Genomic DNA, 27,843 nt, shown 5'->3' on the forward strand with positions numbered 1-27,843 from the left:
ATAGACGCTTTATGTTGCTAAACTGTACAAATTCATGGTTGAAAATGCACTGTAAATGTGAACGCTTTCATGCTGGCAAGTTAAAATTGCCTTGGAATGTTTAAATACATAAAATGATTTCTTTGAAAAATGTTTTTATTATATAGAAATCAATGAAAAAAAATGTGATGTTTAATTGGAGAGGAATCGTCACTATAATTGCCATGATGGTGTACCTGTGGTAGCTCCTACAGCATGAGCAAAATATTTGCAACATATCAATATCTAAATTCAGTTAGGATGTTTACATATTAATCTTCAAATTTAAACAAAAATTACATAGATTTAACCATAAAAAACATCAAGGGTGGAAGAACCTTAATAATACATCACATTGATCGATCAGATTCAAATTAAGCCTTAATCTCTAAAACACATGTTCTATTTGCAATGACTTTTGTATGAAACACAGTATCAAATGATGTGTTATTCATTGTAGTATAATCTGCAAATATTGTTAACTCTTTAGATCACAAGAATAAGTAACAGTTTTTTATCAAAGCTAATAGAAGGTCTCGTAAAGATAGTAAATGAACACAAAACATATTTTATGTTTTACAAAACATTAATGATTATGCTGGTTAGAAGATCGAAAAAATTAAACAAATGACAAGGTAATAGTCAAAATATAAGAACGTTGTATTTGTAGAATGTACGGTGGCTTTTCTCGGATGAAAAGGGAAAAAGAGTCGGTTTAATATCCAAGTTTAAATTATATGGTAACTGTAAGACCTGTAATTTTTTAAATAATTGTTTTATTGATGGATAAAAGATTAAAATATATTAATTGTTATTTATATATAGACAATTTCTCTTCTTATTGATAAAATGAAACAATAATGTAAGTTTTTCTGTTTTCCAGCTATAAAGGTTAACATAACAATGAGATTTTCAAGTGAAAATAATTTGGAATTGTATTTGAAAGACGAACAAGGAAACAAGAGAAATATCATTGAAAATGTTAATACCTATGGCACATTTGTGACCGATTCTAAAACGATAGATGTCAATGCAAGATCAAATGTAAGTTAAAAAAAATATATTAAATTTAAGACCATTCATTTTGACACTTGTAAAAAACTTATCCATTTAAACTTCTTTAGTTTTTTCCATACTCTTTTAACTACTACAAAATTGATTTCATCTACATATTCATTCAATATTCTCGCCATATCAGCTCAAACTATAGAGACAGATTTTTAAGAAGTTTACTTTCAGCAATATCTTGTACGAATTGAATATACAAAAAATCATATTTAAAAATACAATTTATGCATGCCCACAAATATTTATTATTTTTTTCTTCATTTCAGCTTTATATTGATGGGATTTCTAGCAGAGAATATCAAGAAATAAGGATAGCTTTCATCAAAATCAAGGTTATTAGTAATTGTAAGTATAAATATTTAAACATGTGTTTTATATATATATATATATATATATATATATATATATATATATATATATATATATATATATATATATATATATATATTAGGGATGTCAACGACTACCCGGTTAACCGGGTACTCGATCGAACGTCCGAGTATCGAATGCTAAAATCGGTACTCGGTTACTCAGATGTATATTTTTTTAATATTTTAAGTTTATTTAATAATGCATTAAAACATTGGTTTTAAAACTTAAAATGTCCATTGCACTTGTACATATAGTAATTAGGATTCCCTAGCCTCTAAATATGGTAAATGACCGTTATCGTCTGTGGCAGTGTTAATATAGTAATTATCGGGACCAAGCACCTGTTACCTAGCTTTTCTCACCTTTGGCTGCCTTCTACCCTTTTTTTGGCTTACTTGAATGATTTGTTTTCACTGAACTTCGTTTATATAGTCTACTATATAAATTAGATAGCACACAGTAGAGAAATTGAACAGACCTAAAATGCCGCCACCGACTTCAAAGGTATTGAAATATTTTAAAAGATCTGAAGATTCAAAAAACGTAAAATGTCAGCTGTGCGATGTAAACTTATCCTATACGGGAGGAACGACAAACATGTTAAATCACATTCGTCTTAAATATAAGGAGGAATTTGACAGGCCAGAAACTCCAGAAAAACAACCGACTTTATCGAATTTTGTCAATTCTCCAAGAAGCCGTCATCTTCGCTAGCCAAGGGTTTTCGGTCCACTTTGCTCCCCATAAACCCTTGGCGGATTTCATTGCGAAAACTCGGTGACGAGCTCCGTTTTATGATTGGCTGCAGCTGTGAGTAGCTGATCCAATCGCAGTGCTTGTAAATATAAACTTTAAAAGAAAACACGTGTGTGATCTTAGGTAAATCATTCGGTGCTTTTAACAAATTGAGACACAAGTTCTCGAGTACAGTGCCTCGCCAACGATGGTCTAACCAGATCGCTTAAAAAACCTATATATTTTACTGGGATTGAACATAGTTCTACAAACTTGTCAAGGCTCGCGTGATAGCATGGGAAGTAAACATGGCGAATGTAGAAGCTGCCCATCCCGTTAGTATATACGTTCCTGCTTATGGTTATTGCTTTTAAAGGTTCAATGATATTTATTTTATTTAATTTCTTTGGTTTCTTTGGTTTTATGACATGAAAGCTGTGATATAAATCGCGACTTTTTCACTCCTGGTACAGGTCCTTACAAAACACTACGAATAAAACATTCCATGCTTTCCCTAGTTTAAAACTTAATTCGTATTTCATAGCATCGTTGATTATGTTCCGATATTCGGTAGTCAACATGTTTTCAAGTTGTATTAATGCCGTAGTGTGTATATAACCCGTTGTTTAATTCGATTAAAATGTAAATATGCAAGGGGCGCAACTCAAGTTGCTCGCTAGATAGCGCCACCACATCACCGAGTTTTCGCAATGAAATCCGCCAAGGGTTTATGGGGAGCAAAGTGGACCGAAAACCCTTGGCTAGCGAAGATGAGAAGCCGTAAATTCTCGGGAAAAGAGACAGATGATATTACACGTGCGATTGTCGATATGCTTGTGTTTGATTACATGCCGTTACAAATGGTCGAAGGCAAAGGCTTTAAAAAACTTATGTCCATCGTCGCACCAAACTACAACATACCGTCCCGTAATACTATAAAATCTAGGATCGAAAAAGTATACGAAGATCGTAAATCCGCTCTGTTAGGAGAACTTGATAGAGTTGATACTGTAGCTCTGACGACTGATACTTGGACGTCAAATGCAACAAAAAGTTACCTAACAATTACGGAACATCACATTGATAGCGACTGGAATTTGATGACAAATGTTTTAGTAACCCGCGAAATGCCTGAACGACATACAGGAGAGAACATAGCTGAAAATCTCAAAAAGTATACGGCCGAGTTCAATTTAAATGGCAAGGTATCCGATGTTATTCATGATAATGCAAGGAATATGACAAGTGCCGGGAACAAATGTCCAGACTGGAGTGACCACGGCTGTTTTGCCCCCACCCTACAATTGTGTATCAAACCTGCATTAGAAATACCGACAGTTGCCAAGTTGATTTCCCGCGCCCGTAAACTCGTTGGTCATTTTAAGCATTCAACAACAGTTGCAGCAGAACTGAGATAACGGCAACAAATATTCCAACTTCCACAACATGAGCTCATCCAAGATGTTACAACGCGATGGAATTCAACCCAGATGATGATGGAGCGATTGGTTGAACAACGCCGTGTTATCAGTGATATTATGTTAGACCAGTCCGTTACCAAGAGAAGTGATGCTTACATGCTGTTAAAAGAAAGTGAATGGGAGTCCCTATCAGACATATCAAATGTACTTGAAAAGCTGACACAAATAACAACATATATGTCAACAGAAAGTATGGTATCGGCCTCTGTAATATATCCAATTGTGTGTGGTCTCTTAAAAAATCATCTTTGTGGCTCTGATAGCTCTATCGTCTCAAAAATTAAACAAGCAATAGCAAGTGAACTTCAATCTCGTTTTCAGCCTGATCAATTGGAAACAGCGTCAACAGTACCAGTCATTTCTTGTCTGCTTAACCCTCGACACAAACATCTTAACTTCTTGTCCAAACCGCAAAAGAAACTTGCCATCGACAGTCTTGAATCTGAACTTGATGAAGTACCTTTAATACCCGCTTTACCGCCTGCTCAAAATAAGGAAACCACGGTAGAATGCTTGCCTCCGAAGGCCAAATCTCAACGCATGCTAGATTTGCTGATCGATGGGCCTTCCAACAAACACGAAGAATCTAAAGTTTCGGCATATTTGCGTGAATATGTCAACACAGATGACGAAGATCCGATCACCTGGTTGAAACAAAACTCTTCTAAATACCCTCGACTCTCCGTTCTGGCTCGACGCTATTTAGCGATCCCAGCAACGTCTGTTCCTTCAGAGAGGATATTTTCATCAGCTGGACTAATATTAACAAAGCTTCGCAGTAGACTATCGTCTTCTTGTGTTGATAAGATAATTTTTTTAAACAAAAATAAAATCGTGAATAATTTATGATTTTATTTCTTGTGTTTATCCTGCGTTTATCTGAGAAACTGGACTCGGATTAACAAAGCTTCACAGTAGACTATCTTCTTCCTGTGTTGATCACATAAAAAAACCACTTGAAGCATTTATGAATTTATTTTATGTGTTTATCTGACAAATAAATTGAACTTTAAAAAAATGTTAATTAAATTTCGTCGGGCACGAAGTGCTCATAATTCTTACAACAAAAACACACTTACAGGGAAACCTCCCATTAGATCATCTACAAAAGTGACCGAGGTTTTACAGTTATCAATGTACTTGTTCTTATTTATTAACTCTTTTACCGAGTACCCGGGTACTCGATCGGTAAAACGTCCGAGTAACCGAGTACTAAACATTGACCGATTTGACATCCCTAATATATATATATATATATATATATATATATATATATATATATATATATATATATATATATATATATATATATAAAATGTTTTCAGTAGACGATAAAACAATAATCCATTTCTTTCAAATTTAATCCAGAGCGCTTTCGCCTGATCGGCTCTTCAGTGGATTTCAAATTATAACAGAAATAACGAACGTTGACGTCGTTATTATGACGTTATAAAGTAGACAACGTCACGAACAGTGTAAACAATATTTGGAGATGGCGGCAAATATGTTTTACAGACACATGTAAATGTAATGAAATATTTACAAATGATGTATTAAAATAAGAGGTTATTTAAATGAAAGCTAAATAAAGTCAATGCAGAATAAATAATGCAATTATCGATTAAGTTTAGGTTTAAATTTATTTATGAAATATTGTTCTTTTGCAAGTCGCAGCTGATCACTTTCCTCGCGTACTTTGTAAAATGGAAACATTTCAAACCGGCCTCTCCCGCACATATCAAAATGTTCACTACACGGAGTGTTACGAACAGAAGGATCCCTTATCTGCTGCTTATGTACTCTCACACGGTCGGCTAATTTAATCCCCGTTTTGCCAATGTATTTTTCTCCGCATCCATCGCAGGTCATGCAATAAATGATGCTTTTGGATTTGCAGTTCATATTAGAGTTGACTTTGAAAACCGTACCGTTTTTGAATGAAATTGTTTGTCCTGTCTGAATATAGGCGCAAGTCCCACATCGAGAATCCTTGCATTTAGAAACCCGAAAAATTTGTTTAGTCGAAGTAAATTTGGCTCTTGTAAGAATTTTTTTACGGTTAGGGGGCTGTCTTCTGCTGTAGATAAGATTTTTTTCCTTTATAATATCCTTTAAAATTTTGGACTGATGTAAAATCGGTAAACAATGCCTCGTGGTATTGAAAATATTATGATTTCTAGGATTGTAGGTTACAACAAACGAGATCTCTGTCAAACTGTTTCCGTGTGTTTTCTCCCTGTTGAATTTTCGTAGTTCTGAAATAGGTACTTGTTTTGCATTTCGTATGGCTTCAGCCACAAGACCGTCAGGGTATTTTTGTCTACAAAGAAATGTTTTGAGTTCCTCCAATCTTTTTTTCTTCTTTCTTCATTTGAAACTATTGTGCAAATCCTTCTGGCCATATTAAATGGAATGTTGCGTTTCGTATGAGCAGGATGACATAAATTGAAAGAAAGTACTGGTGACTGTCTGTTTTCTTGTAAAATAAATCAGTAGAAATATTGGTGTTTTCCTTAATTATTAGTACGTCCAAGAAGGGGAGCTCTTTCTCATTGGTTTCGATCGTGAATTGAATGTTTTCATGCAGATCATTGAGTAACTTGTGAAATTTTAATAAATCGTCGCGTGATCTGTTCCAAAAAATAAAACAGTCGTCCAGGTAATGCTTCCATTGATTTTTTATGTAATTTGCAAATTCATCTCCGAATATTTCATGGGTTTCAGCATACATTTTTTCCTCAAGAAAGCCTAATACCAAAGTTGCATATGTTGGTGCAACTGTAGTGCCCATTGCCGTTCCTTCGATTTGTAAATAGTATTGATGGTCAAAAAAGAAATGATTGTTTTCAAGAATGAGTTGTAATCCTTCCAATATAAACTCTTTTTGAAATCTTTGGTCAATTTGGTGACCTTGCTTGTCCATCCAGAAAGAAATTGCTTCTAGCCCTAAGTTGTGCTGTATGTTCGTATAGAGACTAGTGACATCAAAGCTTACTAAAGTGGTGTTGCTTTTCACGGGTTTTTGGTAAATGATTTAGAAACTCCATATCGTCGCGGATAAAACTGGGTATTGTATTACATAGTGGCTTTAGAATGATATCAATCAGGTTACTTAGTCTTTGTGTAGGAGAAAAGGGACCGGCAACTATTGGTCTGAGTTTTAAGTCTCCAGGTTGTGGTACATGTAATTCGATATAACTCGAATTTAATTTTTCTAGCCCGTCTTTCAGTTCCTTTGACTTGTGAATTATAGGAAGTCCATAAAAATTACTATTCTTTGTTTCAAAGTTGAGCAGATAATCCATTTCTTTTTCAGTCAAGTGATTTTCAATTTTTTTAGTGAATCGTTTAATTTTGTTCATGGTTTTACTGACTTCACACTCCTCAATTTCTTTATAGAAATGACCATCGTTGAGTTGTTCGAGGATTAATTTTTGTAGTGATCTTTATCCAGTATCACAATGGTTCCTCCTTTATCCGCTTGTTTAATTATAATGGAATCGTCTTCTATAAGACTGTGAATTGTATTACGATTTTGACTGCAAATATTGTTTCTTACTGGAACGTTGCTTTCATTAACATGCGCTGCACTTTTAAGACAATGTATATATTCCTCTAAGTGTTTATCCCTATTTGGATAAGGCTTAAACTTACTTCTGTTTTTCACTAGTGATACATCCGTGCTATCAGAGTCCTGAAAAAATTCCCTCAGTCTTAGTTTACGGCAGAATTCTTCAGTGTCTTTGATAAGATCTGTGGTATTTCTTAGCGGCGTTGGTGTAAACTTAAGTCCCTTTTCTAGAAGTTTAATTTCAATTTCAGTAAGATCCCTTGATGAAATATTGATGATGTGGGGATCTATGTCCGCGTCTTCACTTTGACTTAATGCCACCCGAAATTGTGTGTTTTGTGACGACCTTTGTGATACGGTCCTTTCCACAAGAAATGATTGGGGTTGGTATTTTGTTGATGGTTTTGATAGGTGTCTAAATTTGATCGTTCACTGCGAGATCTTTCCTCATTTTGTTGACATTCATTAGTATGTGAATGACGTGTTGGACCCTGGGCTGGGCTTTGAGAATTCCTTGTCTGGGAGCTGGTGTGCCGTGTATTGTTACTGGAGTGACCTCTGTTCAATCTTCGTGTATTATTTTTTTGATAGCCCGTTGTTCCAACTACATCAGCGTAAGTTCTTTTTGTCAAATGCTTCTCCTGTTGTTTTGCAGTTTGTTTCTGTTTGCTGGTGTTTTGTTTTCTTTCCTGTTTTGGTTTATGCTTAGATTTTACTGTCTCACTTCCATACGTTTTTTCATATTCCTCCAACCACTTACGCTTCTTATCCAAAATCTGTTCCGATTTAGCAGCTTCACGGGAGATCTCTTTTTGCCATAGATCTATAAGTTGGTCTTTAATCTCTCCGTCTATTTTTTGCTCTATAATATTCTGAATTTCTAAATCAATAAACACAAGAAAACCAAACTAATTAAATCTGTAAGCAAAAAAAAAAAAAAAAAAAAAAAAAAACCACAACAAAAAACAAAAAAACAACTGTGTGTAAAGATATAGCTATTACCATACATATTCTGGTATTCTATTAATAATATAATATAAAAATTATTTCCTTAAACCACAAAAGCTTGGAAAATACACACAAAGTCACATGTGTATCATTTGTAAGTTTAGAAAACCAAACACCTTTCACATATGTTTATATATGTTTGTTGCATGTACATCAATGTAGAATGCATTCATATAATATCATAGGGGATACAATCAGCAGTCAGAGTTATTTCTAAATTGTTGAAGTAGAGAATTTTGTTAATTTATTATAAGTTTTCTGCTAGCTATTAAGAAAGTTGAAACTAATTGTTATTCTGTTTGAGGGGATTATTTTTCCAAGCAAAAAGAATAAAATGCATGTAGGTATTGTATTGATAGGTATTGTTTTAAATTGGCGTGTGTTTACTGGTCTTTATGCCAATAATTGTATAGGAATAGGACTGTAAATATCAGATACACAGATCTTTTAACTGTTTATTTCTCCAAAAATTTGAGTTTAAATAATTTGCCATTGCACGCACTGATCTATAGGGGTGTCGGGAGTAAAGGTCACTTCCCATGTTGTATTTATAATTACAAATTTCATATAGAGAACAAAAAAAATGACAACGAATCTGGCCTACCCAGGAAAAAACTTAAAAATCATGTTTATTAAAATGTATTGTGGGGTCCATTGTATTATGATGGGAGTAACCTTAATTTACTTTTATTATCTAATGAAGTTCACATAACTTAAGATTTATAATTATTATAAACTTTTGAAATCAGCATCAAATTTATAACATTTGGGATAAGTAATGAATTTATAGCTAACTTGATGAAAGTAATATTTTTTTCTGCTAAGAAATTATATTTTATGCATAACTCCTATGCTGAGTTCTATATAAATGAGCCATTCTGATTCAGCCAAAACTGGTAAGTGGTATGAAACAATGAAAGGAATGAAATATTATGCATTGGGAATGTAAAAATAACATTAAATACAAACTTGATATTTGAATGAAAATGTTTAAAAATTCTCTGCATTGGTAACCTGCGGGAATTGTATTTTTGTAAATAATGCATGTAAATTAATAATTATGATATCATATCAGGTACTTGTAAAATATAGATTGTGAAGTTTAAAAAACGATAATTTGAAATTTCATGATCCTTGATTACAGTTAAACAGGAAGTATGGAATGAAATTAGCAGCCATGTAAATACTTTGATCTATAGGGAATAGAGTGTTTCAAATACAATTCTATTACTAGGACTTACTTGGTATTAAAAGTGTATACTGTGGTTTCATTAATATTCAAGGGTATCAATTTTCGTGGATAAAGTGAAAATCACAGTTTCAAGGATATGTAAATTCGTGGCCAATGACCCTATCAATACAAAATGTTAATAGAAATTGCACTTCAATGAACATTTAATTTCGTGGATTAACTTAACAACGAAATCCACGAAAATTGGTATTCAACGAAAACTGATGAAACCACAGTATCTGGTAACTGAAAAATAACCATGAATGCTGAGTAGCAGTTTCCAGACAAGTTTTTAAGAGTTCTTTTAAACTTTTCTTCAAACTGCTCTGTAATAGGCATATGGGTTCATCCATGAATTAAAAATTCAAGTTGTTTGAGTGAGTGAATTGGCATTTTAAGCAATGGAAACAATTTGGATTCTGACCAGCATATTTATAATTAGAAGTACTCTTATTTTTATTTTGCAGCTAAGAAAAATACAAGCATTTATAAACATAGCATATAATTAATCAACACATTGATCATTACTTACAAGTACATTTGCATGATTATATTTTTACATAAATATATACAATTGATTTGAAAAATCAATTAATTTCAGCATTCTCATCTTAATGCATTTTTTTAAAATTCATTAAAGTTATAATTATAATAAATAAAATACAGATGTATGATTTTATTAGTGCTGCAACAATAGCTTGAGGGATTGACAAAGAAGATGGCAAAGGATGTCATGATAATTTATATCAGAATACTATTTATAACTGGTATGAGTAATAATTATCATAATATATTTTGATGCCTTAATCATTCTTTGACATTTGAAAATTTAACATCAAGGAAAAAGTCAACTTTTTTTCGCACTGAATGAATACCGGTACATGTACATTTAGCATTATGATCTTTCTTACCATATAATTAAATATTACCATAGCAATCAGTTAGGCAATCAAGAGGCCTTAGGGCTCCATGGCTCACCTGAGCAACTGTAGCCATAACTCTGATGAAATCAGATAAATGTATCTTGACAAGTTAGTAAAGTAATTCTTGTTTAAAAAAGATTTTTTTTACTTCGAGAAGAACATTTTGAATTTTTTCTTTTTATTCCTATGAAAAAATTCACCTCCCTCTGATTGTGGGCTCATCATACTCTTAGGAATCATGATTTGAACAAACCTGAGTCTACGCTACCTAAAGATGCTTCCACGCAAGTTTCCGCTTTTTTGGCTTAATGATTTTTGAGAAGATTTCTAAAGAATACGAAGACATTTTTAATAATTATAAATAAGAGTCGTGCTCTGAATGTGACCTATAGTTATCTGTTTGTCTGCACATTCATCCATCAAAACATCTGTCCATCTAATGAAGGTCATATCAGATTACTCTAAAAAAAATTCTAAGCATATACACCCTCCTTTAAGCTCTGTCTGGCTCATACTTCTCATTAAAGAGAACTTTTTATGTAAAAAGTGTGCAGTGACCTTGAACCAATTTCAAGGTCAAATGTTAAGATCAGAGCAGATGTTTAGTTCCCCCCTGAAAGAGGGTGTTACCCTTTTCTAACATATTTGAACCCCCTAAACTTCTGGACGATTTGTGCTAAGTTTGGTTAGAAATGGCTTAATGGTTCATGAGAAAAAGCTAAAATGTGGAAAGTTCACAGGTGGGCAGACAGACAGAGACGGACACCCTACAAAAAGCTTTCAGCTCAGGTGAGCTAAAAACATGTTTGAAAAAATATGCTTTTTTTTTTTTTTATCAAAATTTGGTATTCATTACATTATAAGATGATATACAAAGGCATAAACTGTCTATTATACATAAAATTGAACATTGTTGTTTATAATGTTTCCATGGTAACGATTGTTTATATATCTTACCAAAATTTGATAATTTGCAAACCAATATTAAATCACTCTCAATTTACTTCATATGTAAAAATTCACATATTTTTTTCTCAAAAGGACATATTTTACATATATTTATGAACCATAGTAAGGGTTTTATAAAGTTTGAAAGTTGTAAAATACACACTTTTGTTTCCATGGAAATTGATTTTTTCTAATAACAGAAGACCAAGTCATTTCAGGATTGGTGTCGGTTTGCATCAACCTGTCCGCAAGAATTTACAGGGCATCACCAAAAATGCCTCATTTCTAGGTTTTTTACAAAGTCGTTAACCAAGTACTTTTAGGCCCTTGGTACAATAAAAAAAGATAGATACTTTGATTTGCTAAATGTATTATTCAATAGTTAAGATGTGATGCTTTGAGAGTTTGATAAAGATTGATCACAAACAAATCTAATTAAAATAGATATTTAAGCAGAAAAAGTGTGTTTTTCAGTAAAAATCAAGACAATTTTGTGCTAAGAATGATGGACATTGTATCCATGGTATCAGAGTTGCCTAGCAACCAACTTTTGGTGTTTTATGATAGATATATGATAATATGCATCATATTAAAATTTGAGGAAAAATCGGTGACTGTGCGTGCCGAACCTTCTATACAAGTGTTAAAATGCTTACAGAGAATGGCTCTTAATTAGTTACAAAACTATAAAGAAAAATATGATCAGTAAAACAAATTGTTATACTTGCACTAATGGAATGTAGGACAAGTTTAACCTAGAGCAAGCTTGATATTCTTTATCTTAAATTTCAACATGTTTGATTCAATCACTAGATATGCATGAATAGATTTCAATATGATGTGTATGTTGATGTACATGTTAAGCTATATCTAAATATCTTTAAGTGATAATGTACATACTCCAAAGTATCAATTAAAATTTCAAAATTTGACAATAAAATGTTTAAGAGTACTAAATAAATACAATAATATTTGTTAAACTTAAGGTAATGTAATAAATATTAATGTTTGAGAAGCCATTATATTCTATTCATATTCATTAATATTCTATTTTACAATATCAATTTTACACAAAATCACTTCATTTTAAAGAAAATCCATCTTTGTGAAGGAAATAGTCTACCCATACAAAAAAGATTAACCCAAAGAAACATTATGCCAAGGAGGAAAATAAAATTTAGATAATAAAGATTTTTGCAAATTTACCTAATTTCACTTTTATTATAGTCATTACCAAAACCAACTCCTTTGTTTCGGTATATTTGAACTTATTTGAATCTAAGAGAACTGTTTAAATTTTTAACAACATAAAGAGTCTTTCATACCACAGGTACCAACCTAATTTGTGGGAGACTTATTTCTTTCTAACAAAACAGTAGGGAGAAGTTTGAGTTATTAGGGAAACTGTCATTATCAGACACAGCTTAACCTAGAGCAATGATGATATACACAAATTCAACTTCAAATAAAATTGGATTAGAATTTAAGCAAGTTAATAAAAAATAAAACAACTTCTAACAGTTTTAAAAACATATAAAATCTATTAATTTAATTTATTTGATGCATTCACACATTGTATAGATGAAATGTTTTGTAATTGTGTTAGCTTAATGACAAATAATAGCAGTCTCTGTAATTCTGTGTATTTTGGAAGTATTAGTCCAACCATATGACCCAATTATATTAACCGTTGTGTAGAAGATCTTTTTAAATTTTTAGATAACTGTAAACAGATGGTTTTATGATAATTTTAGCACTCATTTGGCAAAGTTATTAGCTAATTACGAGTTACCAAGTAATTGTAATATCAACACTTAAAGTGATAAACATCGGTTATAATTTCCAGTGCACAGTAGGCTATATGTTGCATCACCCGTATTTACAGTAACACATAAAAGAAGACACAAACGCAAATTATTAATCCCAACAATGGTTCATTGAGGCCGTGGAAACGTCTTTCGAATTACATGATTATCATTTTAATGTCTTTGGGATCAATTTACACGATCGTGAACTCAGAATACAGGGCGACTTAAACTTCTGGCTCCGATTTCACAAAAAAACTTTAAGTTTTTACCTAAGTTTAATCTCAAATCCTGAGAATATACTCAGCTGAGATTTTTCTCAAATTGCATTTCGCAAATCAAACTTAGTCATTTCTCAGCTGACTTGAATTTTTTTACTTAGCTGAGTCAAGAATTGTCATTGTCACAAGTGGCCCCTTATAACTTCTCTTGTTTTTTTTAATTTATTGTCAATAAAAACAAACGTCAGCTTATGTTTTCAACAGAGGAAAATCGGATTAAATTAACAAGAGTCATAAAATGTTAATCCATCATGAAATGTACATTTTGTTATGCAAAGTATAGCTGACATATCTACATGATCTTATACCACATTAAATACAATATGGTTACCTTAAAATCATTAGAAAGTAGAATCACTGTACAGTTATTCCATTTAACACAAACAAATGAATTAGTTTCCTTTGTTTACATTTTTGTCAAGGGAGATAACTCCGCCAAAGTTATTATTTTTTAATGAGAAAAATATTTATCAAACCTGCATGAAATATTGCATATACGCTGATTATTGAGTGGAATAGATCTAAGAAATGAACATTACAGACAATATAATACTGTATTAATGATGTTAATGACATATTCATATTTGAGATTTTACTTAAGTCTGCTATGGAGGTAACTTAAGTTTTTTCTCAAATTGAGTTAAAAACACGACTAAGATTTTTTTGTGAAACGCAGATATTTGAGTTTTCTCAAATTTGAGAAAAAACTCAAATATTTGAGAAAAAACTAAGACTTAAGTCTGAGATTTGACTTAAGTTTTTTTGTGTGAAATTGGAGCTTGGCAAAGCTACCAATCTTAAAGCGAGTATTTTGCCTACGTTAATGATCAATGCTAAAAAGTGATTGTAAAGCAATGTGGGTCTCCTAAACACGAAATTGGGTAAAATTAGGTTTCTTTTAAAACAATTCTTTATTTAATGTGGTAAACAAATAATTCAGTCGGTTGGGTTTAATTGGGTCGGTCGCGTAAGGGGAAACATAAGTATTTTTAATTTTGGCCTAATGGTATATATTAAATTTTTGGATTGACGTGACTTGTCCGAATTCATGCAGAATCGTTCTCTCCTGAAGGCAATTGTCACGACAGCCGTCGTTACTGTTCAGTCAAACACAACAGAATTCATTTTATATTTACAATTTTTATATAAAATAAAACCAAACAAATATACATATTATAAACAATAAGATATTTAAGTTTTCTGATGTCCATAGTCTTCGTCACAGGCATGTAGAAGAGTAGTGGATAGATATGGCATGGCGTGAGACAGTGGCGGACAGGTATAACCACGGCGATGGACTGCCAGAAACTGGATAGGGACCTTTTTAAATTAAACCAATAAACATATTTTGAGTTACATGATTAATATACCTTACATAAACATAGGCTAAGTCGCACGGACTTAAATATAACATTATGGCAACAACAGCACGCCATACAATAGCACGAAACCACAGCGAATACGATCACTGCATAGCGTTAAGAGTATCACACTACTTAACACAGAAAAACCACGTCAAAACGATATACAAATACTCCGTACTACACGGACAATATACAAGTACATCGAACTACACGGCAAAAATACAAGTATATCATGCATTTATATCGCAATATAAAGCACACACACTCGACACGTGACCACACAGGAACACGCGCGAGCAAGCACCTATGTTTAACAGTTCTACCTCGTAAAACCAGTATATCAAAAGTAACAAAAAATACTTAATATAAACTCCACAGTAATATAAAAAAACTGAGCCGTAGTTAAATTACAAAAGTATAAAATAGTTTAACTTACCCCTAATAGGAGAAAGGGTTATTCAAAACCTTAGCTGCTCATACCTGTCATGGGGAAAACGTGGCCACTGTCTGCCAGGTCTGCAATGCGGCAGTTTAAATAAAGTAATCAAACAATAGAAAAGAACTGACCAATACGTACTATAGCTGACACCGTGTCCAGAGAGGTACACTACGGGTAAAAAAAACTAGTTACACAGGAACGTTAAAGAGGGTCCCTACAGGATACTTATATGTAAAGAAAACAAATATAATACCGGTAGATACTGATTTGTGACAACACCTCCCCAAACAAAAAAAAGTTCGAAGAACTTTTAAAACAAAAATAAAATTCAAAAATACTTATGCAAAGATCTACAAAAAATATATTTACAAACGACTTAGACAGTCGGCTCCAACATTATCTGAGCCCTTAATAGATATAATTCGAAATCTATAAGGTTGTAATAATAATGCCCATCGCATCAATCGAGCATTGGATACTTTAGCTTGTGTCAAGTATACTAACGGTTGATGATCTGTTTCTAAAAGAAACTCCCTTCCATATAGATATCGCAGGAACTTTTGCACTGACCATACTATCGCCAAGCACTCTTTCTCTATCGTGGAGTAGTTGACTTGCCCTTTAGTAAGTTTCTTGCTGGCATACGCGACCGGCTTCTTTACACCATCCTCGTACTGAAGTAACACTGCGCCAACTCCCAAATCAGAAGCGTCTGTCTGTAAAATAAACGTTTCATTCAAATTTGGCAATTTCAAAACAGGCGTTACCATAAGCGCCGATTTGAGGGCTGTAAAGGCGTTCTCCTGTGCTTCACCCCACAACACCTTGTTTGATAGGCCCTTCTTGGTAAGATCTGTCAGTGGTGCTGCCACAGCAGAAAAGTTTGGTATGAACTTGCGATAGAATCCTACCAGACCGAGAAAAGAACGTACTTGCTTCTTTGTAGAAGGTCTTGCGAAATTCGAAATAGCTGACACTTTGTCCGGAAGTGGTCGAAGTTCCTCGTTTCCTGCAATATGCCCAAGACACTCAAGACTTTTATATCCTATGAAACATTTGCTAGGTTTAACAGTAAGGTTCGCAGCACGAAGTCTCTGTAAAAAGTCTTTCGTAACACAAACATGCTCTCGGAACGTACGAGTAAAAACAATGACATCGTCAATAAAGTTATCAACACATTGCATCCCTTCAAGAAGTTTTCTCATAAGGCGACTAAAACTAGCAGACGCATTGACTAACCCGAACGGCATCACTGAAAATTGGTACAAACCCATCGGAGTCTGGAACGCTGTGATCTCCTTCGAAGATTGCCCCAATGGTAACTGCCAGTAGCCCTTAGAAAGATCGAATTTAGACACATATCTACAACCTGACAATTGAACAAAAATGTCATCAGCGTTAGGGATTGTTTCAGCATCAAAAACAGTGATTTTATTGATTGCACGAAAGTCAATACAGAATCTATTAGTCCCGTCCTTCTTCTTCACAATAACTATGGGTGAACAATATGGACTTGACGACGGTTCAATTACGCCTGCTTCTATCATCTTCCGCACTTCTTCACACACGGTATCCCGGGAAACGAAAGGAAGAGGATATGGTTTCGTACGAACTGGTTCATTTGTCGTCAACTTGATGTCGTGGACTCCCAAAGTCGTCACACCAGGAACATCTGATAAAACATCTTCAAAATCGTCAAGTAATGTTCGTATTTCAGTCTTTTCTTCTTCAGAGAGTTCATCACTTACTGTAACTTCCCTAGCACCTTCTGTTCTTTCCTGTCCCGGAGAATCACACAGCTCATCTTCACCATCGTCTTCGTCGTCAGCAAGATCTACGACTGCAACTCCTGCAATTCCTAAAACACCTGCATCATTCTCATTGTCTCTGTCAATGTATAATTTCAACATGTTGGCATGGAATGTTTTAGTTTTACCGTCCATGTTAATTCTGTAATCTACATTACCAACTTTTTCAAGTATTTCATACGGACCTCTCCATTGCAATAAAAGTTTATTGTTTGATGTCGGCAACAAGACTAGTACCTTTTCACCCACTTTCATATCTCTCTTCTTCGCACGTTTGTTGTAGTTGACGCGGTACCGTTGTGTTGCCTTTTCCAGGTTCTCCTTGGCCATCGTGCATGTTGACTCGAGCCGCTCTTTGAGATCTACAATGTATTGATAAGTAGTACGAACTTCAGGATCATTTACCTCTTTAGTCCAGAGTTCACGCAAAATTCTCATCGGTCCTCTCACTGTTCGTCCATACACCAGTTCAAAAGGCGAGAAACCTAAACTTTCTTGAGTAGCGTCACGGTATGCAAATAAAGCTGCTGATAAATACTTGTCCCAATCCTTCGGTCGCTCTGCACATAAACGCCGTAGAATCTGTTTCAGCGTCCCATTGAAGCGTTCAACAAGACCATTGCACATCGGGTGGTAAGGTGTAGTCGTAAGCTGCCTAAAAGAAAGAAGGCGACTCGTCTCTGCCATCAGCTCTGACGTAAATTGCGTACCCTGGTCCGTAAGCATTTCTTTCGGAACTCCAATTCTACAAAATATATCAATCAAAGCTTCAGCAACTTTCTCTGTCTCTATACCTTTAAGTGCTACAGCTTCCGGATAACGAGTAGCAAAGTCCACCAGCGTCAAAATGTAGCGATTGCCCCGGTCCGTAGCTGGCTGTATCGGTCCTATCAAGTCCACTGCTACACGTTGAAAAGGGACGTCGATAATCGGCATTTCACCTAGAGGAACCTTTGTTGTCCTTCCTTTGGGAGTCGTTCTCTGACAAATGTCACACGATCTGCAATACCGACGCACATCTGCCTGCACCCCAGGCCAATAGAATTCAGACATAACTTTATAAGCTGTCCTACTTGAGCCTAAATGTCCAGTCATTAATGAATCGTGTGCAAGAGACATTACTTTGTTTCTCAAAGGTTTTGGTACAATAAGTTGAGAAATTTTCTTATTATTTTCAACTGTAGGTGATTGAAAAGATCGATAAAGAATACCGTTTTTCCGGAAGAATCGGACTTTGCTGCTTTCGTCTGCAGGTTGTTCAGCTAGCTGCCTTATCTTGTGCAACGATTCATCTTCACCTTGATCTCTGATGACGTCATCTGGACTAAACGCAAGTTCTGGACCAATTATGTCAGGTACATGAAGAGGTTTGTCCTTCTTACCTTCCCGCTTCGCCTGCTGACGCGTCATCACCGCATTCACCTGAATCGGCTTCCAGTTTCGATCTGGATCAGATGGGTCTCTGGCTTTTGGGATGTTTCCTATTATAAGCTCAAATAGAGGATTTTTCAAACACCAAGCATCAACTTCACCCACAAAATATGGCGTATCAATACTCACACGAGCTATAGGTGCCTCAATCTGCGATCCATCTGCAAGGATACAAAGCCGCTTGTTCCCTGTCAGTTGCTCCTCTGGAACTAACGCTTGACGAACAACAACCCCATTACACCCCGTGTCTCTCAACACTTTCACAAAATGTTCATTAAGTATACCATCACTTGTAGGCAAGCTACCTACAGATGCACTAGCGTTACAAGAAGTGTTCAGTATACTAAAATTGTTTGCTGCGGATACGGATGAGGTAGTAGTTACTGTAGTAAATGCAGCGCACTTGCCTGGATTACTGTAATCCGAAGATCCTTTCCCGTCGACTGCCATCCCAACAGAATTCCGTCCCTTTGAACACTGATATGAGAAGTGGCCTGGTTTTTTACACTTGTAGCACGTAATATCCATCCTTGCTTTGGGTGGTTGATCTTTGGGGTTCCCTGCAGTTTCCTTCTGATCTCGCTGAACCTGAGGTCTGGATTGGCTAGAATTCTGAGAATCAACTGATGTGTCCTTTCTGCTAGAATTGACTAAGGTTTGAATGTTAGCACATCTTGCCTCCTTATATTGATCAGCCAAAGCACACATATCTTGAATATTATTGGGAATGCGTTCTTTAAGAAACAAAATCAAGTCTTTGTTGCATACTGATAGAAATTGATCACGAAGTACTAAGTCATATAGTCCTTGAAAGGTCTTGTTCACTTTCCCAATTTCTATCCATCTGTCGAGATAGCTCGCTAATCTAACAGAAAACTGGGTAAACGTCTCACCTCTCTCTGGGCGACATCTGCGAAAATGCTGTCTAAACCCATCCTCGGTTTTCTCGAAACGTTTCAACAGAGCTGCCTTCAGGGTTGCATAGTCTAGGGCCCTCTCTTGTGGCAGAAGAGAGTATACGTCCAACGCTCTTCCCCGTAGCAACGCACTAAGGTTTACCGCCCACGTTTCGCCGCTCCACTTCTGTGCTGTAGCATAACGCTCAAAACGACGTAAATATGAATCAATATCATCTTTTGTTTCTTCAAAGAAAGGCATTTTAGGCACTTTAGCAGAAGCATTACTAGAAATATCAGCTTTAGTTTCTTGTAACTGTTGTTCAAGCTTAAGTAACGTCTCTTTGTACTTACTTTCAGCTTCAGCAATACCTTTAGCTTCCGCTAACTTCATCCTCTCCAAATCCAGTTCTTCTCTCTTCAGCTGATACTCTCTCTCCTCTTTCTCCTTAGATCTCTCTGCTGCTCTCAACTCCCGATAATGAGTCTGCTGATCTATGATGAATTTCTGAAGGTCTGTCCCCTTCAACTCCATCTTTCTCCCGTGTTCTGTTAGCTCCTGTAGTGTTGGCGACTCCATCTTAACTACGCTAATTAACACAACGATCAACAAAATAATCTTACAAAAGAAAAAGCGTAAATAAAAACAATGCTTCTAGTATCAATATACCTGACCTCTCAACACTCGAGAGTTATTTAATATACACAACCTGAGCAACCTTTCTCCGTTCGGGGCCCTTCCATATATCAACGCCATAAAAAAATCTGCCATTCCACTGAAAAATATAACAGAAGTATAAATTCTTAAGAACAATATCCAAAATAAACTACAAAAAAATGTGTTGACTGAACAGCTATCCCACTTCTGACACCATTTGTCACGACAGCCGTCGTTACTGTTCAGTCAAACACAACAGAATTCATTTTATATTTACAATTTTTATATAAAATAAAACCAAACAAATATACATATTATAAACAATAAGATATTTAAGTTTTCTGATGTCCATAGTCTTCGTCACAGGCATGTAGAAGAGTAGTGGATAGATATGGCATGGCGTGAGACAGTGGCGGACAGGTATAACCACGGCGATGGACTGCCAGAAACTGGATAGGGACCTTTTTAAATTAAACCAATAAACATATTTTGAGTTACATGATTAATATACCTTACATAAACATAGGCTAAGTCGCACGGACTTAAATATAACATTATGGCAACAACAGCACGCCATACAATAGCACGAAACCACAGCGAATACGATCACTGCATAGCGTTAAGAGTATCACACTACTTAACACAGAAAAACCACGTCAAAACGATATACAAATACTCCGTACTACACGGACAATATACAAGTACATCGAACTACACGGCAAAAATACAAGTATATCATGCATTTATATCGCAATATAAAGCACACACACTCGACACGTGACCACACAGGAACACGCGCGAGCAAGCACCTATGTTTAACAGTTCTACCTCGTAAAACCAGTATATCAAAAGTAACAAAAAATACTTAATATAAACTCCACAGTAATATAAAAAAACTGAGCCGTAGTTAAATTACAAAAGTATAAAATAGTTTAACTTACCCCTAATAGGAGAAAGGGTTATTCAAAACCTTAGCTGCTCATACCTGTCATGGGGAAAACGTGGCCACTGTCTGCCAGGTCTGCAATGCGGCAGTTTAAATAAAGTAATCAAACAATAGAAAAGAACTGACCAATACGTACTATAGCTGACACCGTGTCCAGAGAGGTACACTACGGGTAAAAAAAACTAGTTACACAGGAACGTTAAAGAGGGTCCCTACAGGATACTTATATGTAAAGAAAACAAATATAATACCGGTAGATACTGATTTGTGACAGCAATCGAGCTGCCTTGTTTTAAAAACGGACACGTGCTGCATGGTATCTCTACATTTAGATACTGTTTTATTGACGTGTTAATTGTATTTGAACAGAGTATCCTCTTAGGGTTCTTTGGTTGCCTTTTGCTGTTGATAAACTTGAATTTAGATAAAACGTGGGCCATATCTTCATCTGTTTTGAGAACTCCGTTGAGATGACTGACCTACGGGGCTATATTCGGGTTTCTAGGGTTATGATTAGTAACAAACGGTAATATTTTAGTTTCCTTGATGATCCGTAAAATTGGTTTAATAAGATCCCGTCTATCTATTTCTTTGGCCTTCATTATTCCGTCACTGATAAGGTTGATAGGGTAATGTTAGTCAGTCAAAAATTGTCTTAATTAGTTGAGACGTTGGTTTCTTGTTTCCTCATCACTGACTATAGTACATATTCTCCTGGCAAGGTTGTAAGGAATGACCCTCTTTATATGTTGCGGATGTGACGATCCAAAATAAATATTGATGAGTATCTGTACTCTTGTATAAGAAATCTTTATTTTATCGTTTCCCTTCTTGACTAGAACATCTAAAAACGTAATTTTTGTAGAACTTTTTTCTAATGTGCATTCAATATCTGGATCCAGATCATAAAGAATATTTTTCAACCTTTGTAATTCCGAGTCTCCTTTATTGCATATAATGAAACAACGCACGCACGCACGCACGCTCGCGCTCGCGCGCGCGCACACACAGACACACACACACACACACACACACACACACACACACACACACACACACACACACACACACACACACACACACACACACACACACACACACACACACACACACACACACACACACACACACACATATAATAGGGATGTCATATCGTTCAATTTTTAGTACTCGGTTACACAGACGTTTTTTTTCGATCGAGTACCCGGGTACTCGGTAAATGTGAAAATATATATGAACAAGTACATTGATAACTGTAAAACCTTGGTCACTTTTGTAGAAATAAAACCACATTATCTAATGGGAGGTTTCCCCATAAGTGTGTTTTTCTGGAGTTTCTGGCCTGTCAAATTCCTCCTTATGTTTAAGACGAATGTGATTTAACATGTTTGTCGTTCCCCCCGTATAGGATAAATTTACTTCGCACAGCTGACATTTTACGTTTTTTGAATCTTCAGTTCTTTTAAAATATATCCAGACCTTTGAAGTCGGTGGCGGCATTTTAGGTCTGTTCAATTTCTCTACTGTGTGCTATCTAATTTATATAATAGACTATATAAACGATGAAAACAAATCATTAAAGTAAGCCAAAATAAGGGTAGAAGACAGCCAAAGGTGAAAAAAGCTAGGTAACAGGTGCTTGGTCACGATAATTACTATATAAACACTGCCACAGGCGATAACGGTCATTTAGCATATTCAGAGGCGTAAGAAATCATAATTACTGTATGTACAAGTGCAATGGACATTTTAAGTTTTAAAACCGATGTTTTAATGCATTATTAAACTTACTTAGAAATATCAAAAAATATACATCCGAGTAACCGAGTACCGATTTTAGTATTCGGTACTCGGACGTTCGATCGAGTACCCGCTTAACCGGGTACTCGTTGACATCCCTTATATATATATATATATATATATATATATATATATATATATATATATATATATATATATATATATATATATATATATATATATATATATATATATATATATATATATATATATAAGGGATGTCAACGAGTACCCGGTTAAGCGGGTACTCGATCGAACGTCCGAGTACCGAATACTAAAATCGGTACTCGGTTACTCGGATGTATATTTTTTGATATTTCTAAGTAAGTTTAATAATGCATTAAAACATCGGTTTTAAAACACCGTCTTTTTTTTTTTTTATCTCATATGATTGCCAATTATCATCATATACAGCATAATATATGCTGAAATGGAATGGTATGTTTTGAATATTTGTATTTTTTTAATATTATGTTTTAACGTGTTTTATATATACATGTACAGACGTTTATGTAGATGACTTTACTACTTTATTTTGCAATTTTTTCCACTGCAATTAAAAAAAAAAAATACTGGAATTTCCTACATATTTGACATTTTGTAAATTCAAGGAAAGCACTCTAGACGCTTGAGTATCATCACTTATAAATTACTACAGCTTCTTGCGTAGAATCAATAACAATAAGTGTTGGTTTGTCATGTAAATAAAAATCTAAATACAGTTAATATTTTCCTTGACAATCAAAAATACAACCAATGTGTAGACATTTACACTTTTTTAAAGAATATGTTAATTTTGAAAACATTTAAGAAAAAATTCGGACACAGTATATATAACATGAAAAAAAGGTTCACTTTTAAGCATTGTGTAATTGATGTGTAAGGTGTTAATTCCCGCGCTTCGCGGGATACCATCTAGTACTAATAGTGTATTTGTTTAATCTCTTTTCTTATAGACTGATCTTTTAAATATTATCGTTTTTTAAATAATCAAAGCCAATACCCATGATGAACGAGTCAAAGGATCATTTCGAATCCCTGATCCATACGCCGTTACTATCTCTGACGTCACAAACTTACGGTGCATAAATGGTGGCGGCATAAAGATGAGTAACACGATAAAACTACTCAGAGAACTTCTGTCAAAAAAAGGTATAGTTATCAAATTTTTTTTTTGGTAGAGTGAATCAATCATTGTAAATAAAGAATTGAACTAAAGTAAAGAAACGAAAAAATGCAATATATTTGTATATGAAAGAAAATATTCATATGTTGAAAAATAAAAATAAATCATTTCGAAGGAAATAATTCCTTACCTATATTCATAAAATACTTCTAATCTTAAGTTATGTGTGTCAGATAAAATAATTATCATCAAATATTAATATTTCAAGGAATGCCAAGTGCTGTACAAATATACAGGAGAAATGATAGGTACTGGGATATATTTGAACTAAAGTCATCGAGAAGATTTATTTGTGAGCAAGGTCTGAGTACTGGAACATTATTTTTAGTTTTATAGATAGGAATATGTCATCTAACCTTCTAGCCTGTGCTAATGTTTTAAATATAAAATGATGCAAATAGATTTCAACGGTTGGTTAACCACTTTTAATTATCTAATGAAAACGAAGATGTTTATCATAATTATGAAAGTGTTTTGACAAAAAAAAGAAGAAAAGAAATTAATATACATTTTTTAAGGAAGTGTTTCATAAAATAGCCTTCTTGCTATTTTGCATTTAGAATAACCCACGAATCTAAATACTGGCAGTCACTTATAACCGTCGCTTTCGTCCTGGAACTTTGCTGGTTTTATTGTGAGCTTAACGATAAACTCAGTCGAATAGCTTCTTTTTTGTATTGCTGACAAGGAAAGTCTCTTTTAAAGAAAATAAAAACAATTTGTAAAAATTGAAAAAAAGAAGAAGAGATCACATTGAAAAACATTGAACCAATTATTGATTTTTTTCAACTTTGACCTACTTACTGCGATTAATTTATCAATTTTAAAACAAAACATAAGATGAATAAGATATTGCTGTTATAGAAGATGTAAATGGATCTTGAATTATGCATTTTAACATTCAAGTATTTACAGAAATTCAAAAGTGGAGTTGAACCCGTGATGGTATAAAATCTGAAAATTGATTTTGATAACATATTTCGATATCAAAAGAGTATACAAAACTTGACGAGGAAACACTTTATTCCTAAGACATTTATGTCATTTGAAAGAAAATGCACGTTCATTAACATCACCATTAGTGTAAACATGATATTAATTACTTTAAGTTGTATTTTGAAATTATCATTAAATAATATAAAAAATCGACTTTTATGGAATATAGTTTTTGTTTTCTTCATTAGATAGTATGTCGACCAACAGATGTGAAAAATCAACAGACCATGACTTACCTAATGGTAGGAGGACAAAAGTTGTTGATCTTATCTTACTTAGCAATAATGAATATCAGACACAATAATGATCATTTTTTCGTTGTATTCATTGTTAGCTTTCCTGAGCTGAAAGCTCAAGTGAGCTTTTCTGATCACATTTTGTATGTCGTCCGTCTGTCCGTAAACTTTTCACATTTTCAACATCTTCTCAAGAACTACTGGGCCAATTTAACTAAACTTGGCACAAATCATCCTTGGGCAAAGTTAATTCAAAGTTTTGAACATTAAGAGTTACACCCTTTTTCAAGGAGGGATAATTAGAAATTAATGAAAAATTTTGAGAAATTTTCAGAAATCTTCTTCTCAGAAACTAATCAGCCAGGACAGCTGAAACTTGTGTGGAAGCATTTTCAGGTAGTGTAGATTCAAAGTTGTGAAAATCATGACCCCCGAGGGTAGGGTGCGGCCTCAATGGGGGGTCGAAGTTTTACATAGGAATATGTAGAGTAAATCTTTGAAAATCTTCTTCCTAGAAACTAATCAGCCAGGAAAGCTGAAACTTGTGTGGAAGCATCCTCAGGTAGTGTAAATTCACCGTTGTAAAAATCATGACCCCTGGGGGTAGGGTGGGGCCACAATGGAGGGTCGAAGTTTTACATAGGAATATGTAGAGTAAATCTTTAAAAATCTTCTTCTCAGAAACTAATGTGTGGAAGCATCCTCAGGTAGTGTAAATTCAAAGTTGTGAAGATCATGACCCCTGGGGGTAGGATGGGCCACATTTGGGGGGGGGGGGTGTTGTTAAAGTTTTACATAGGAATATATAGAAAAAATCTTTAAAAATCTTCTTCTCAGAAACTAAGCAGCCAGATGATTCTTTATAATTGTTAAGACTTTCGCTCCAGGACAATTCTTCAGCCTCACAAGAAGGTTCAGAGTTTTATTGTAGCTTTATATCCCATATATAAATAATTGTTAAGGATCTTTTTGAGAACTGCAATACTCAACATGTGATATGCCTATAAAATCATCCTGTTAGAAAAGGGACTAATGATTATAAACATAAGAATATCCACGGTGGAAAATGGATTTTATTTATACAGGATCTACATGTATTATTGTACATTGTCCAGATAGTTTGTATTATGACTCCATTAAGCTGATTTTATCATACCTATTGTTCCTCAGGTGAGCGATGTGGCCCATGGGCCTCTTGTTTATTATTCTGATCTAATTTTTTCCTCGAATAGAAGGCCTCCAAGAAGCAAATGTATTAGGGATTGCTGCAATCATAGTAGGGTTGCTGGTTTTAATTACTATCTGCATAGCTAGCATCATTGTTTACAAATGGTAAGGAAATTAAATTTGCTAACTTGTCTTGTAACACCTTTGGTTTCTTTAAAAGTCTAATTGGTTTCTTTTCTTTTATTAGGAAACAATATTCCAAAAATAAACAAAAGACGAGAAACCCATTTATGGGTGTTTCAAACACGTTTGAATTGACGTATGAAAAAGTGGAAAGAACGACAAATGTCGAAGAAGAATACGACCACCTTCACCAATATCAAAATATTGGTCTAGCATCATCGTAAATATGATATGATCACGGTAGACAGCCAGTATTCCGGATCCGGAGTACCCAAATTTCGTCATTATTTGAAGACAACACCCTGCGTTGTTCTGTAAATTATTTTTGTGGTTTTTTTGGTAATCATAACCTGAAACATTATAATGTATTAAAATATTAACCAAAAAAAATTGTATAATACAAATAAATCCACTAAATACATTGATTATCAAATATTTAATGAAGCGAATTCTGAAACTCAAATACTGTCTAATATGTCAATGAATGAAAATTAATCAACACAAAATCAATCAAAGAAGACAGACCCAATTCCATTTGCGCAGATATATAGCGCAGGTAAAAGGAGTGATTGTCACAATCACTAAAAGTCAATGAAAAATCGCTTATGATGCATTATATAGCTGTTCAATGTTATTAATACACATTTTATGTAGCATCAGTAGTGGCTGACCTTGTAATGATTTAACATGAAAAAAATATGTTTTTCAACATAATTTAACAAATAAACATGCACTAATATCTTTAAGGGATGTCAAGTACTGTGGTGAGTTTTGTATTAGTTCAAGTTAATTATAACCATCTACAAAGGTAAGTTTACAGAATTTGAGCCTGTGAACAAATCATTTACATTTCGATCCGCTTCAAATCTCGTATTGAAAAAAGAGTAAAATCGCCTTTGTGCTTACGTTTAGAAGAATTTTATCATGCACAAATGTTAAACACACTCTGATGGTTTTGTTTCATAAATCAACCTCTGAATTATGTACATAAACTTTTTCTTAGAGTTTGGGCAGTACTTCTCATGATAAATTGAAGAAAAATAACGACAAACCGCATTTGGCATGTGCTCCCGTCAAGACAAAGTCGAAAACATGGTCATTTTTAAAATAATATTTCAATATAATCATATAAGTTTCATATTCTAATTTGAATAGAAAATCTATTACAGATTTTTCAAAAAACTATTTTTTTTATAAATATTATATGTTGTCTCACAAGAACGCTTTTTCCAATTATGTTCAATTGAAAAAGAGAAGTAACACAAATGTTTTTTGAAATGGTCCCTCTAAAA

At 34.2% G+C, this 27,843-nt stretch overlaps 2 protein-coding genes across 3 annotated transcripts; one reads left to right on the forward strand and one right to left on the reverse strand.

Moving 5' to 3' along the window:
• Positions 1 to 429: 429 nt before the first annotated feature.
• Positions 430 to 27,712, forward strand: LOC128192946 (uncharacterized). The gene is made up of 9 exons (XM_052866065.1): positions 430 to 438; positions 689 to 758; positions 902 to 1,062; positions 1,353 to 1,431; positions 23,780 to 23,935; positions 24,178 to 24,270; positions 25,154 to 25,207; positions 26,434 to 26,533; positions 26,616 to 27,712. Exons 1-9 carry the CDS (start codon positions 430 to 432, stop codon positions 26,773 to 26,775), a joined length of 882 nt encoding a protein of 293 aa, XP_052722025.1. The 3' UTR covers positions 26,776 to 27,712.
• LOC128186246 (uncharacterized) lies at positions 14,550 to 21,247 on the reverse strand. 2 transcript variants are annotated; one of them, XM_052856042.1, is made up of 4 exons: positions 20,979 to 21,247; positions 17,290 to 20,498; positions 15,242 to 17,093; positions 14,550 to 14,761 (listed from the first exon to the last, which is right to left on the reverse strand). In XM_052856042.1, exons 2-3 carry the CDS (start codon positions 19,957 to 19,959, stop codon positions 17,079 to 17,081), a joined length of 2,685 nt encoding a protein of 894 aa, XP_052712002.1. In that variant the 5' UTR covers positions 19,960 to 20,498; positions 20,979 to 21,247; the 3' UTR covers positions 14,550 to 14,761; positions 15,242 to 17,078. The 2 variants fall into 2 exon arrangements, with proteins under 2 accessions (XP_052712002.1, XP_052712010.1); XM_052856050.1 differs by having other exon boundaries at positions 15,242 to 17,131.
• Positions 27,713 to 27,843: the final 131 nt, after the last annotated feature.

Source organism: Crassostrea angulata, chromosome 1 (assembly GCF_025612915.1).
Source record: "Crassostrea angulata isolate pt1a10 chromosome 1, ASM2561291v2, whole genome shotgun sequence".
Taxonomy (NCBI): Eukaryota; Metazoa; Mollusca; class Bivalvia; order Ostreida; family Ostreidae; genus Magallana; species Magallana angulata.

What these genes read in the sequence shown, in the direction of transcription:
- LOC128192946 (XM_052866065.1), top strand. An exon ending in ATCCAAGTTTAAATTATATG is followed by an intron (nt 759 to 901) that starts GTAACTGTAAGA and finishes TCTGTTTTCCAG; the next exon opens with CTATAAAGGTTAACATAACA. An exon ending in AGACCATGACTTACCTAATG is followed by an intron (nt 25,208 to 26,433) that starts GTAGGAGGACAA and finishes TTCCTCGAATAG; the next exon opens with AAGGCCTCCAAGAAGCAAAT.
- LOC128186246 (XM_052856042.1), bottom strand. Translation starts at nt 19,959, where the DNA reads ATGGAGTCGCCAACACTACAGGAGCTAACAGAACACGGGAGAAAGATG.